Source organism: Trichechus manatus, unplaced genomic scaffold (genome assembly GCF_000243295.1).
Source record: "Trichechus manatus latirostris isolate Lorelei unplaced genomic scaffold, TriManLat1.0 scaffold00157, whole genome shotgun sequence".
NCBI classification, from domain to species: Eukaryota; Metazoa; Chordata; class Mammalia; order Sirenia; family Trichechidae; genus Trichechus; species Trichechus manatus.
In genome coordinates, this window is record NW_004444093.1 from 2,233,963 (window position 1) to 2,249,303 (window position 15,341).

Consider the following 15,341-nt stretch of genomic DNA (forward strand, 5'->3'; position numbering starts at 1 on the left):
CCCTGGTAACCAACAAAGATTATTACATTTTGTGTGTGAACTTTTTCATGGGTTTTTACAATAGAGGTCTCATACAGTATTTGTCCTTTTGTGATTGATTTATTTCACTCAGCATAATGTCCTCCAGTTTCATCCATGTTATGAGATGGTTCACAGATTCATTGTTGTTCTTTCTCGTTGCATCATCTCTAACATCAACTACTTTTCCTCCCCTCAGTACTCTCCGTCTGGTCTTTGGGTTCAGTAACTCACTGCAACGTCTCACGGAACTCACTAACTGACTTACAGTTAAGTGGTTTATTAGGGAAGTCACAGGGTACAACTCCAGATCAGGAACTACTCAGAAGTAACAGGAACAACTCAGGATTCAGTTCTCGATCAGGATAGCTTCTTCAAGCTCTCTGCCACTGAGCCCTGCTCAAGGCCTTCTTGGGCAAGTGTCACAGCTCTTAGCTCCATGGGCTGGCAGGCCCCACCGCAGCTGTCTTGCACCAGTCTCCTGGTTCCTGCTGTCTCTCACCGATACCGCTCTTGCTCCTGCTGTACCACCGTCTTTCACTGTCTTCCGTGTTACAGCTCCTTCTTCTCTCTCTCTCTGTGTCTCCCTTTAAGCCTTGTGGGATGGCAAAACTGACCAGTCCCCTCATTAGGGTTCCATATATCTTATTTGCATGATCCCACTCCCACAAGTGTTCTGTGCACTTTATTTGCATTGGCAACAAGCTGTCCAGTCCCATTGGTGGCCACAAACACTTTATTTGCATAATCCCACCCAATCATTGTGTGAGAGTCACAAAGACTATGGCTAGAAGGCCATATTAAGTAATTCACTGCACAACATGTACCTCAGAAGAAAGGCTTGGCAGTCTGCATACAAAAAATCAGCCATTGAAAACCCTGTGGAGCACAGTTTTATTCTGATGTACATGAGTCGCCATAGTTGGAATCGACTCCAAGGCAACTAGTTTTATCATTATTTTATTAGTGTTGTAAATAGTCATTTAAAAATTAAATTTTCTGTTTTGTTTTTGCAGGTGTATAGAACACTGCTTTTTTTATATAAATTTATCTTATGCACAATTCCATTGTTTTTTGCTTTTATTAATTCTAGTGAGTGGTAGAGTTCTTAAATTTTCTATGTAGACAGTGCTTATAGTTCTCTCTCTCTCTCTCTCTCTCTCTCTTTTTCTTATCTTACATTCTTGGCCAGGGGTCAGCAAAATTTTTCTTTAAATGGACAGATAGTAAATCTTTTAGGCTTTATCGACCATAGAGTCTTTGTTATAACTGCAGGTAGTCCCCAACTTACAACGGGGTTCTGTTCCAACTCCCGTTGTAAGTCAGTTCTGACACCTCCTTTTTTTTTTTAGTTTTCATGATTATTGCCTTTTATTATCCATATCTTTATAAATCTGATTTATATTTGTCTTTGGGGGTTGGAAACATTACAAGTAAACTTACAGATAGTTTTAATACATGAAAGCAATACGTACATAAAAAATTTACTTGGACAATGAAGAGTTGGACAGTATTGGGCATTTTGTCAGTTGCAGTAATAACTCTACTTGTGGAAAGTTCTGGATCATCTGGATTATCCCTGGTGTAAGAACAGCATGGAGGGAGTGTCTGACCTCCTCTAACTTCACAAGGGGGAAAGAGAACCAAGATCAACAGCCCAAGGCTGACCCTCATGAAGCGAAGGCTAGACGTACCTCCTCTCTCCGCCATCTTTACCAATTCTGACACCTACTGTCCCTCCCACAGCACTCTCTGCTACTCTGCTGGGTTCAATAATTCATTGCACTGGCCACACAGAACTCACAGACCATATTCACAATTATGGGGTTTATTAGGGAAGTAACAGGTTACAATTCAGGCTCAGGAACACTCAAAGATACAGTTCTTCATCAGGATAGCCTCTTCCCAGCCATGCTTGCAGGCACACCTTTCCCTGGCCCTAGGCCTCTGCCCAAAGGCACTCAGCTTTCTCTTTCCATGGGCCGGGAAGCCTACTGTGCTGTCTCCTGCTGTTGGGTCTTTGCTGCTGAATCTCTTCTTCCTCGCTGGTGGTGGGTTCTTCTCTTTCCTGCCTTTGGGGTGGCTCATTTCAAGCCCAGTGGGATGGCAGAACTAACCAGTCCCCTTGGTGGGCCACAGTTACCCTATCACACAGTCCTGCCCAATCACCTGGGTGGGAGTTATAAGACCATGGAGAGAAAGGCCATACAGAAGCAATCCGTTGGAAATGAGGATAGTGTTTCTAGTCAGAAAATTAGTGATAGTTGTCTGTGTGGTCCTTTTCTTTTCTTTATATGTTTCACCGTAACATCTCACTGCTTTCTGAATCTGCCTATCGACTTTAGCAAAGCGATCAGCATTTGGGTCCATGTTTTCAAGCAACTGAACCCCCTGATTTAGTTTAGAAAAAACTCCGGCTAATCCTTTCACTGTAAATTTTTTTTGACAACTTCTTTCCTTCCCCTTCCTCATTATTTCTTTCTTCAGAAATTCTTTCCTCTTCAAAATCCATTAAGTCCTGATCTGTCAATTCCCCTTCTTCGTGATCTGTGAGCTGTTTCACTTTGGCAATATCAAGTTCTAAATTCAGCATTCTTGCCATATGGACATTTATCCTGATCAAATGCTTGGAGAATATTCACATAACTCAGCAATTTTTTCCATAACCCCTGCATACATTTTCCCATAACTTCCTCCCAGGAAGTTGCAATGTTCCAGATACACTGACAGTCGTAAGTACAGTTCATTGTAACTTGAATACATTGTAAGTCAGGGACTGTTGTTGTTAGATGCCATCGAGTCAGTTCCAACTCATAGTGACCCAGTGTACAACAGAATGAAACACTGCCTGGTCCTGTGTCATCCTCACAATCATTGCTGTGCTTGAGCCCATCATTGCAGCCACTACATCAGTGAGGGTCTTCCTCTCTTTTTCTGACCCTCTACTTTACCAAGCATGATGTCCTTCTCCAGGGACTGGGCCCTCCTGATAACGTGTCCAAAGTATGTGAGATGACATCTTGCCATCCTTGCTTCTAAGGAGCATTTGACTGTATTTTTTCCAAGAGATTTGTTCGTTCTTCTGGCAGTCCATGGTAAGTTCAATATTCTTTGCCAGCACCATAATTCAAAGGCATCAGTTCTTCTTCGGTCTTCCTTATTCATTGTCTAGCTTTTGTATGCATATGAGGGAATTGAAAATACCATGGATTAGGTCAGGCACACCTTGGTCCTCAAAGTGACATCTTTGATTTTTAACAGTTTAAAGAAGTCTTTTGCAGCAGGTTTGCCCAATGCAATACGTCATTAAGTCAGGGACTACCTGTACTCAACTCTGCCATTGTAGCACAAAAGCAGCCATCAAAACCAAAACCAAACCAAACCATTGCTGTCGAGTCAATTCCGATTCATAGCGACCCTGTAGGACAGAGTAGAACTGCCCCAGTGGGTTTCTGAGGAGTGGCTGATGGATTCAAACTGCTGACCTTTTGCTTAGCAGCCGAGCTCTTTTTTTTTTTTTAAATTGCGCTTCAGATGAAGGTTTATAGAGCAAACTTGCTTCTCATTAAACAATTAATATACATATTGCCTTATGACATTGGTTGCCAACCCCACTATGTGTCAACACTGTCCCCTTCTCTTCCCCATTACCAGCTTTCCTGTCCCCTCCTGCCTTCTTGTCCTTGCCCCTGGGGTGGTGTGCCCATTTAGTCTCGTTTTGTTTTACGGGCCTGTCTAATCTTTGGCTAAAGGATGAACCTCAGGAGTGACTTCATTACTGAGCTAAAAGGACGTCCGGGGGCCAGGCCATACTCTCGGTGTTTCTCCAGTCTCTGTTGGGCCAGTAAGTCTGGCCTTTTTTTTTTTTTTTTTTTTTTTTTTTTCACTTTTTAGTTCTACATTTTTTTCTTTTCCAGCTCTGTCCTGGACCCTCTATTGTGATCCCTGTCAGAGCAGTCGGTGGTGATAGCTGAGCACCATCTAGTTATGCTGGACTTCTCTGGTGGAGGCTGTGTTACCTGTGGTCCGTTAGTTCTTTGAACTAATCTTTCCCTTGTGTCTTCGGCTTTCTTCATTCTCCCTTGCTCCAAATGGGGTGAGACAAGTGGAGTATCTTAGGTGGCCACTCATATACTTTTAAGACCCCAGACGCTACTCACCAAAGTAAAGTGTATAACATTTTCTTTGTAAATTATGTTATGTCAGTTGAGCTAGATGTTCCCCGAGACCATGGTCCCCACAGCCCTCAGCCCAGTAATTTCTTCCATCAGGGAGTTTGGATGTATCTATGGAGCTTCCGTGACCTTGCCTTCAACAAGTTGTGCTGGCTTCCCCAGTATTGTTTACTATCTTACCCTTCACCAAAGTTACCATTTATCTATTGTCTGTTTAGTGTTTTTCCCTCCCCGCCCCTCCCCTCCCTGGTAACCATCAAAGATTATTTCTTTTTGTATGTAAATCTGTCCATGAGTTTTTGTAGTAGTGGTCTCATACAATATTTGTTCTTTTGTGATTGACTTATTTCACTCAGCATAATGCCCTCCAGATTCATCTATGTTGTGAGATGCTTCACAGATTCATCATTGTTCTTTATTGTTGCATAGTATTCCATTGTATGTACCATAGTTTGTTTATCCATTCATCTGTTTATGGGCACCTAGGTTGTTTCCACTGTGAACAGTGCTGCAGTGAACATGGTTGTGCATATGTCTATTCTTGTGACGGCTCTTATTTCTCCAGGGTATATTCCTAGGAGTGGGATTGCTGGATCACATGTTATTTGTATTTCTAGCTTTTTAGGAAACTGCCATATTGTTTTCCAAAATGGTTGTACCATTTTGCCTGCCCACCAGCAGTGCATAAAAGTTACAGGCTCCCCACAGCCTCTCTAGCATTTGTTATTTTCTCTTTTTTTGATTTCTGCCAGTAGTGTTGGGGTGAAATGGTATCTCATTGTGGTTTTGATTTGCATTTCTCTAATGGTTAGTGATTGCGTACATTTCCTCATGTGTCTGTGAGCCGCTTGAATGTCTTCTTTGGTGAAATGCCTGTTCATCTCCTTTGCCCATTTCTTAATTGGATTATTTATCTTTTTGTTGTAGAGATGTTGGATTTTCCTGTAAATTTTAGAGATTAGATCTTTGTTGAATTTGTCATAACCAAAATTTTTTTCTAGTCTGTAGGTTCTCTTTTTACTCTTTTGGTGAAGTCTTTTGATGAGCATAAGTGTTCAATTTTTAGAAGATCCCATTTATCTAGCTTATCTTCTGGTGATTGTGTATTTGTATTATTAGTTATAGTTTGTATCCTGTTAATGCCATGTATTAGGGCCTCTAGTGTTGACTCTATTTTTTCTTCTATGATCTTTATAGTTTTGATTTTATATTTAGGTCTTTCATCCATTTTGAAGTAGTTTTTGTGGACGGTGTGAGATATGGGTCCTGTTTCATTTTTTTACAGATGGACATCCAGTTTTGCTAGCACCATTTGTTAAAAAGACTATCTTTTCTCATTTGATGGACTTTGGGCCTTTGTCAAAGATCAGGTGACCTTAGATGGATGGATTTACATCTGGTTCTCAATTCTGTTCCACTGGTCTGCGTATCTGTCATTGTACCAGTACCAGGCTGTTTTGACTACCGTGGCTGTATAGTAGGTGTGAGGTCAGGTAGTGGGAGTCCTCCTACTTTCTTCTTCTTCTTCTTCCATAGTGCTTTACTTACCTGGGACCTTCTCCCATTCCAGGTAAAGTTAACGATTAGTTTTTTCCATCTCGTTAAAGAATGCTGTTGGTATTTGGATCGGGATTGCACTGTATTTGTAGATTGCTTTGGATAGAATTGAGGTTTTCACAATGTTAAGTCTGCCTATCCATGAACATGGTATTTTTTTTTCTATTTATGTAGGTCTCTTTTGGTTTCTTGTGGTAGTGTTTTGTAGTTTTCTTTGTATAGGTATTTTACACCCCTAGTTAGATTTATTCCTAAGTATTTTATTTTTTTTAGAGGCTATTATAAATGATATTCTTTTCCTGATTTCCTTTTCATCATTCTCTTTATTGGCGTATAGGAGTCTAAGTGATTTTTGTATGTTTATCTTTATATCCTGCTACTCTGCTGAATCTTTCTATTGATTCCAGTCGTTTTCTTGTGGAGTCTTTTGTTTTATATGTATAGTATCATATCATCCACAAATAGGGACAGTTTTACTTCTTCCTTACCAATTTGGATGCCCTTTATTTCTTTTTCTTGCCTTATAGCTCTAGCTAGGACTTCCAGTACAATGTTGAATAGATGTGGTGATAAAGGGCATTCTTGTATTGTTCCTGTTCTCGAAGGAAATGTTTTCAGCCTCCCTCCATTAAGAATGATGTTGGCTGTTGGTTTTGTATAGATGCCCTTTATTACATTGAGGAATATCCCTTCTATACCTATTTTATTGAAAGTTTTTTATCAGAAATGGGTTTTGGACTTTCTCTAATGCCTTTTCTTCATGGATTGAGATAATTATGTGATTTTTTAATTTTATTTATGTGGTAGATTATATTGATTGATTTACTAATGTTGAACCATCCTTGCATACCTGGTATGAATCCCACCTGGTCATGGTGTATTATTTTTTTGATATGATGCTAAATTCTATTGGCTAGAATGTTGTTAAGAATTTTTGCATCTATATTCATGAGATATATTGATCTGTAATTTTCTTTTTTTTTGTGGTGTCTTTGCCTTGTTTTGGTATCAGGGATATGCTGGCTTCATAGAATGAATTCGGAAATATCCCTTCCTTTTCTGTGTTCTGAAATAGTTTGAGTAGTACTGGTATAAGCTGTTCTCTGAATGTTTGGTAGAATTCTCCAGTGAAGCCATCTGGGCCAGGACTTTTTTTTTGTTGCAAGTTTTTTTAATTACCTTTTCGGTCTGTTCTGTTATTATGGGTCTGTTCGGATTTTCAATTTCAGTTTGTGTTAGTTTGGGTAGGTAGTGTGTTTCTAGAAATTTGTCCATTTCCTCTAGGTTTTCAAATTTGTTATAGTTTTTCTTAGTACTCTGTTATGATCCTTTTTATTTCTGTTGGTTCTGTTGTAATGTCCCCCATTTCATTTCTTATTTGGGTTATTTGTGGTCCCCTCTTGTTTTTCTTATGTCAATTTGGTGAGTGGTTTGTTGATCCTTTCAAAGAACCAACTTTTGGTTTTGTTGATTGTTTCTATTGTTGTTCTATTCTCTGTTTCATTTATTTCTTCTCTGATCTTTATTATTTCCTTTGTTCTACTGGCTGTGGCCTTCTTTTGCTGTCCTCTTTCTGTTTGTTCAGAAACCCCAGTAGCATAGTGGTTAAGAGCTACGGCTCCTAACCAGAAGTTTGGAAGTTCGAATCCACCAGGCACTCCTCGGAATCTCTGTGATGCAGTTCTTCTCTGTCCTATAGGGTCAGTATGAGTTAGAATCGACTCTACAGCGGTGGGTTTGGTTTTTTGGTTTTTCTATTTGTTCGAGTTTTGTAGCTAATGTTTTGTTTTTCCCTTTCTTCTTTCTTGATGTGTGCATGTATTGCTGTAAATTGACCTTTGAGCACTACCTTTGCTGTGTCCCAAAGGTTTTGGTATGATGTGTTTTCATTCTCGTTTGATTCTAGGAATTTTTTTATTCTGTCTGGTTTCTTCTATTACCCAGTGGTTTTGAAGCAGGATGTCATTCAGTTTCCATGTATTTGATTTGTTTTCCTTGCTCTTCCTGTTACTAATTTCTACTTTGATGTCATTGTGATCTGAGAAGATACTTTGTATTATCTCAGTATTTTGGAATTTGTTGAGGGTTGCTTTGTGGCCTAAGATGTGGTCTTTTCTGGAGGACATTCCATGTGGTTTGGAAAAGAATGTGTACTTTGCTGCTGTTGAGTGGAGTGTCCTGTATGTGTCTGTGAGGTCAAGTTTACTGATTGTGCCCTTTAGATCTTTTGTATCTTTGCTGAGTTTCTTTTTAGATGGTCTGTCCTTTACTGAGAGTGGTGTGTTGAAGTCTCCTACTATTAATATGGAACTGTCAGTTTCTCTTTTCAGTGCTGTTAGAGTTTGTTTTATGTATTTTGGAGCCCTGTCATTGGGTGCATATATATTTATTATGGTTATGTCATCGTGATGGATTGTCCCTTTAATTGTTATATAACGCCCTTCTTTGTCCTTTATGGTGGATTTTGTTTTAAAGTCTGTTTTATCTGAGGTTAGTATTGCCACTCCTGCTCTTTTTTGGTAGGTGTTTGCTTGATATATTTTTTTCCATCTTTTGATTTTTAATAAATTTATGTCTTTGTTTCTAAGGTGTGTCTCTTGTAGACAGCTTATTGATGAGTTCTGTTTTTTTATCCACTCTGTCACTTTCTGTCTCTTTATGGATGTATTTAAGCCATTTATGTTTAGTGTGATTATTGATAGTTGTAAGTTTATTGCTGCCATTTTGTAGTGCTTTTTTTGTGGTGCTGACATTTTGTTTGTTCTTCTTTCTCTGTTGTGCTGAATTCTTTTCGTTTCTGTATTTTTTGTTTTTGTAGATTTTGTGTTTATTGAGACTTTGTGTTTTTCTTCTTTATTTTGATGAGTAGGTTTGTTAACTTTCTTTTTGCTTACCTTGAAATTTACCCCTACATTTCTAAGTTTAAACCAGTCTTTCATTACTTGATATCACCTTGACTTTCTCTCCATTTGAAAGTTCTGTACCTACACCGTTTATTCCCTTTTTTATTGTTATGACATTGTTGTCATTTATAGATTAACCTCTCTGGTTCCCTGTTGTAAATCTTTTAGGTTTTTTTTTTTTAATCATTGAGCGTTCATTACCTAGGTTGATATCTGGCAGATGCGTTGTACATTCAGGCTGTTGTCTGATCTTGTTGGTTCTCTAACTAAAGGACTCCCTTTAACAGTTCTTGTAAGTTTGGTTTAGTTTGGTTTTTACATATCCCCTTAATTTCTGTTTATCTGGAAATGTCCTAATTTCACCATCATATTTGAGCAAGACTTTTCCGGGATAAATTATTCTTGGTTGACAATTCTTTATTTTTTTTTTAATTGTACTTTAAGTGAAGGTTTAGAGAACAAATAGTTTCTCGTTAAACAGTCAGTACACATACTGTTTTGTGACGTTGGTTAACAATCCCACGACATGTCAGTCCTCTCCCTTCTCAACCTTTTTTTGGTGAAAATACACATAGCCAAAGCTACACCATTTCAAAAATTTCTACACACGCAATTCAGTGACATTGACTATGTTCTTCCCGTCGTGCTGCTATTCTCACTTTAGATGAAGGTTTACAGAACACAGTAGTTTCTCATTAAACAGTCAGTACAAATGTTGCACTATGACAATGGTTAACAACCCCACTACATGTCAATACTGTCCTTACTCAACCTTGGGTTCCCTATCTCCAACTGTCCTGTCTCCTTCTGCCTTCTAGTCCTTGTCTCTGGACTGCTGTGCCTCATTAGTCGTATTTTGTTTTATGGGGCTCTCCAATCCCCAGTTGAACAGTGAACTTCGTGAGTGACTTCACCACTGAGCTAAAAGGGTGTCTGGGGGCCTTACTCTCGGGGTTTCTCCAGTTTCCTTTAGGCCAGTAAATCTGGTCTTTTTTTTTGTGAGTTAGAATTTTGTTCTACATCCTTCTCCAGCTCTGTCCAGAACCCTCTGTTGTGATCCCGGTCAGAGCAGTCAGTGGTGGTAGCCGGGAACCATCTAGCTGTACTGGACTTAGTCTGATGGAGGCCTTGGTAGCTGTCAGTGTCTTCCAGTGTGTTTTAGCTGCATGCTTCCCATAAGCTTTGACTTTGATGTTTTATTATCCTTTAGTTCTACATATTTCCTATTGCTGTTAAAATTTTTCTTAAACTCAGATTTAGAGGGCTTCTAAAACTTCCAAATGTTTGAGTTTTTTTTCTTCTTTGCTGTCTTTGTGTAATTAAATTCTAATTTTATTGAATCATTCATCTAAATTTTATATTCCTATATCTTATTACTTATTGAATTTTATTTAAATCAGAGGATGCAACCTGTATTATATTAAGTCTTTGGTATTTGTTGACTCGTTTTTGTGTCGTTTTTTGTAAAAACCAGATGGATGCTTGAAAGGAACGTGTTCTTGCTAGTAGTTGGGCATGACAATAGCTCCTGGATCTGATATCTGTAGCTATAACTTGTCAGCTGTGTTCACATCCCCTGTGATCCTGACTAATGTTCTGTCTGAGAGATTCCCTCAGCCCTAATGCCACGGCTCATATTATATTATAATTACTTGTTTAATTAACTGCACCCCTCATTGGAACCTCTGAGCTTCGTAAAAACAAGGACTGTTCCACACTGTGCCTAGTATAAGTAGGTGTTCAACAAATATTTGGGGAGCAAATGAATGCCTAAATAAGTAAGCGAGGAAGTTTCCAGGGGGCGTATTATACCTTCTCCTAGCAGCTGATAGAAACTGAGGTGTGCTGAAGGAAGGTGGTGTGGTGCTACCCTCAGTAGGCCCTGCCCAAGGTGGACCAGTGACCCCATTAGAAATAGCACGTCCTTTCCAGGACACAGGTCATGTTTAGAATCGAGTCACACAGGGATCTGACAGACATAGCTTCCTCAGGTTAGAAGAGCTCCTAGAGCAGCGTCCTCCCCTCCCTGGGGCAGGGCGGTCATGGCAACAGCCCTCAGGCCTCTCCTCTGCCCACTGTAGGTACGGGTTCTCCAGAAGGAGCTTTCTGTGCCCACCTCAGAAGACACACACCCCTACAAGGAGGAGCTGGAGACAGCCTTGGAGCAGTGCTTCTACTGCCTATACAGCTTTCCCAGTAAGAAGAGCAAGGCCAGGTACCTGGAAGAGCACTCGGCCCAGCAGGTGAGGGCAGAAGGGTCCCGCAGACACAGATGCTGAGCTCTCTGGAGGACGTCAGACTTGCTGACATGCAGCTCCACAGTCCTGGGCTGGAGTTGCATCAGGCGAGAGAGAGGGCTTTCCTTGCAAAAATGAGTAAATGTTAACTAATCATTTAGAAATGCAGCTTTGCAATTTTCAGTGATGTTTTTCCCAGTTTGGATGATATAAATAATCCCTTTTATTAAGTTAAAGGTTTTTAATTAATTTTGTTGTTGTTTTGGTTTTTAAGGCACTATTGTGTATCTATAAGGAGCCCTAGTGGTGAAGTGGTTAAAGTGATTGCTAACCAAAAGGTCAGCAGTTCCAACCCACCAGCAGCTCCGTGGGAGAAAGATGTGGCAGTCTGCTTCCGTAGAGATTTACAGCCTTGGAAACCCTTTGGGGTCGCTGTAAGTCGGAATCGACAGCAATGGATTTGTTTTGGTTTTTTGAATTGGGCGTATTGGTTCAGTGGTAGAATCCTTGCCTTCCATGTTGGAGACCCAGGTTCGATTCCTGGCCAGTGTACCTCATGCACAGCCACAACCCGTCTGCCAGTGGAGATTTGCATGTTGTTATGATGCTGAACAGGTGTCAGCAGAGCTTCCAGATTAAGACAGACTAGGAAGAAAGGCCTGGTGACCTGCTTGCAAAAATTAACAGCGGAATCCGTATGGATCACAACAGTCTGATCTACAACCAATCATGGGGATGGTGCATGACCAAGCAACACTTTCTTCAATTGTGTATGGGGTTGTTGTGAGCCAGGGGCTGACTTGATGGCAGTTCACAACAGCAGCATTGAGTGTATTATCTTATGACTTCTCAATACTGCTGGTTAGTCTCCGACTTTATGGATTCCATCCCTAAAATGTCAGCTCCTGGAAGCAAGGCCTCCACTGTGTACTATGCACCTAGAGCCATCCAGACCAGTGTAACCATTCTTTCAGTGTTTGTTGACCAAGTGACCAATGGGCAGTTGAGGTAAGATTGAGCTACTCTCAGTTGGGTCATATTCCCCCCTGCTGGGGCAGCCATATAGGCTCACAGAGTGCAGCCCATGGATTTCAGTGTTTCTATCCTGACCACACTCATGCAGGCTCACTTGTCTGCTCTTCAGACACTCAGATTTGGGATTGCAGTGGGTGTGCAGACTTTTAAGCGTTTCAAGGACTTGTTTTAGACTCTCCACTCCATCCTAATAACCTTGTTTACACTGGATGCAGTGCCTTTCTAAAGGAGAACTTTTTCCTATTTTGCTTTACCCGAAATGTTTCACTACCTTGCCTTCTGTTTTTTCTGAAGGTGGACCTTATATGGGAAGATGCCCTGTTTATGTTTGAATATTTTAAGCCCAAGACCCTTCCTGAGTTCGACAGCTACAAGACCAGCACCGTGTCTGCTGACCTGGCCAATCTCCTGAAGAGGATCGCCATCATAGTGCCCCGTACAGAGAGGCCAGCACTGAGCCTGGACAAAGTATCTGCCTACATCGAAGGAACCTCAGCAGAGGTGGGCAACACACTGAGCAGCAAGGGCCAGGCTGTGTGGATACGACTGAGCGGTTCTGGGTTTGTGGTGTTACTAGTCATACTTGATGCCTTGACTCCCCTCTGCTTGCTCCCCCCTACCCCTTGCCAGGTGCCCTGCCTCCCAGAAGGGGCGGACCCCTCCCCTCCAGTGGTGAACGAGCTCTACTACCTCCTGGCCGATTACCATTTCAAAAACAAGGAGCAGTCCAAGGCCATCAAGTTCTACATGCATGACATCTGTGTCTGCCCTGACCGGTTGGTACTGGTGACGCTGCACTGCGCGTGTCTGGCTGGCTGCAGGGGTGCAGGGCAGCCAGAGAGACCAGGGAGAAAGGAATAAGCAGGGAGCTTGAGTGCTCTGCAGTTCCAGGAAAAGCAGATTCTCCACAGAATGGAGAGCAACAGGAGAAGGCTTCTTTCCAGAAGGTTCTGGAGCAGGTGTTGGGATCAGAGGAGGTGTGAGATGCCAATCTGGGGTCCTGGCGTGTAGGGGAGGGAAGCCTGACTGTTACCATGGTGCCTCTCTATCCAAGACGTTCCTTGGATGACTCTTCAAAGGCAGGTAGGAGAGGGTCAGGGTCCAAGTTCATCTGTGGTGGTGGCACAGTGGGCCCTGCAGCAAACCCAGAGGTGATGATAATTTTCTTGGAGCAGGTACTGAGTGCCTGTAAGGGGCTGGACAATCTCAAATTCACTATGTCTTGAGTACGCATGGTAGCTCTCCTCTTGGAGTAAGTCTTCTTCACCATGCTTCATGGTTAGGAAATGAGGCTCTGATGCAATTGGTCCTGGCAGGGTCACAGCGAGTGGTGAGCTGGGATTGAACCCTGCCTCATTGCCATCTGCCTTCCCAGCCAGGTGTCATGTCTAGAGTTGCCAGAGCGGCCCGTGGTTTAGCTGGTGTTTCTGTCACCATCATAGGTTCGATTCCTGGGCGGGCATGGCCCTGGCCCGGGCCAGCCGCATTCAGGACAAGCTGAACTCCAATGAGCTGAAGAGCGATGGGCCCATCTGGAAGCATGCCACACCGGTGCTGAACTGCTTTCAGCGGGCCCTGGAGATCGATAGCTCCAACCTGTCCCTGTGGATCGAGTACGGCACCATGTCCTACGCCTTGCACTCATTCGCTTCACGCCAGCTGAAGCAGTGGAGGGCCGAGCTTCCCGCAGAAGTAGTGCAGCAGGTGAGGAGGGGCCAGTCTATGCCCACAGTCAGCAGAGCTTGTCCCCACAGCTGTGCTGGGGGTGATGGATAACTTGCCCTTTGAGGTGAAGGCCCCACCATGCCGAGTGATGGCTTGACAGACGTTCAGGCCAGTGTGGGCATGTTCAGGTACCGGCTCTTCTGACCCGGCTAGTAGCTATCGGGCCACTTTTGGTTTTAGGGCAGTTGAGAGATAGGAGTGGGTGCTGGCCACAGAAGTAGACATCTCTTCCCTAGTCCCTCCAGGGAGCTGGTTCAATCCTTGTTATATTCTTGATAGTACGCTGGGATTTTGAAGTCCCTCCTGGTGGGGAGTTCCTCTGTTACAGGTGCTGGGTGTCTGGCCCGAGGTGCGCTGAGCAGGGAGCCTTGGCTGGTTGAGATGGCCCTGCAGGAGCCACATCTACATGTCTAGATGCGTGGCGGTGAGACAGCTGTGGTCAGAGCAGCCTCCCGGGGGAGCTGAAGGACCTGGTGGCCAAGGATGGCGCTGGGCCTGACATTTTCCAGTGGTTGTCTGTGCTCAGGAGCCAAACAAGATGGTCGCCCTGCTCACACTTTCATAGGCTTGTTGGCTGGGTTAAACGAGACAAGACCCAAGAGTGGGACACTAAGTACACAGCCATGCTGCTCTGTCCCTCAGACAGCCCTTGTCCTTGAGGGTGGCCTTAGTGGTTGTGCCTAGACCCCCACCCCTGTGGTCTCTGTCATAGAGCCAGGCCCCCTATCCCCATGGTCTCTGTCATACATCCAGGCCCCCCACCCCCGTGGTCTCCTTCATCAATCAAGGTGCCCTGCTCCCCTGGTCTCTGTCACTCCAGGCCCCCCACCCCTGTAGTCTCCATCATAGATCCAAGCTCCCTACCCCCGTGGTCCCTGTAGCTCCAGGGCCCCCGCCCTGTGGCCTTACAGAGAAGGACACAGGTTCCCAGATCTCCTGGACCCTTTCTTGGCCTCCCGAGGCCTCTCCCTGGTAAAGTGCTAAGTAATAAGAAGTCCCAGCCCTGCCTGCAGAGGTGGTAAAGTTTCCGTAGCTTTTTCTGATTACAAAAGTGATATGAGCTTAGTGTACAAATTCAGACGATGCAAAGAAGCATAAAGAAGATAATAGGTAAATTTTACCACCCAGAGGTAGCCACTGTCACTGCGCAGGTAACACCCCTGCCTACCACACAGACATAAAGGAGGGCTGTTGTTGAGGGCAGTCAGCACTAGGAAAGCATCCCAGAGTGGCTCCACTTAACCAGGACTACACAATAGCTGTGAACATTGAATTAAAGGTGCAACTGGGACTTCATCTTGAAAAAAAGAACCAATAATAATGAAAATAATGCTTTAATCTTATTAGGACACTGGTGATAATTGCAATTATTGGCTAATTCTTCAATTAAACAAAGAATGATTAAGTTTGGTCGGTTTTGGAGGGCTTAATTTTCCAACAGTATTAAGATGACGTAGTGTGATGATGTCTTTCACCTTTGCAACATGAAGTTAAGGGTTACTTTTGTAAAAATATTCAAGGACTTCAACTCCCAGGGTTCTCCTAATTACTTGTGCCTCAAGTCCCTTTTCCTTTTTTTAAAAAATTTTTTTTTATTGTACTTTAGGTGAAGTTTACAGAACAAATATTTTCTCATTAAACAGTCAGTACACATATTGTTTTATGACATTGGTTAACAACTCCACGACATG

At 42.7% G+C, this 15,341-nt stretch overlaps 1 protein-coding gene across 1 annotated transcript in view; it reads left to right on the plus strand.

The window, feature by feature from the left end:
- Positions 1 to 15,341, plus strand: part of CABIN1 (calcineurin binding protein 1) — a 206,852-nt gene that overhangs the window by 104,864 nt on the left and 86,647 nt on the right. The window contains exons 20-23 of the mRNA XM_023740550.1: positions 10,735 to 10,896; positions 12,220 to 12,426; positions 12,556 to 12,701; positions 13,368 to 13,629. Of these exons, the coding sequence (XP_023596318.1) occupies positions 10,735 to 10,896; positions 12,220 to 12,426; positions 12,556 to 12,701; positions 13,368 to 13,629 (777 nt within the window). The remainder of the gene's footprint in view (positions 1 to 10,734; positions 10,897 to 12,219; positions 12,427 to 12,555; positions 12,702 to 13,367; positions 13,630 to 15,341) is intronic.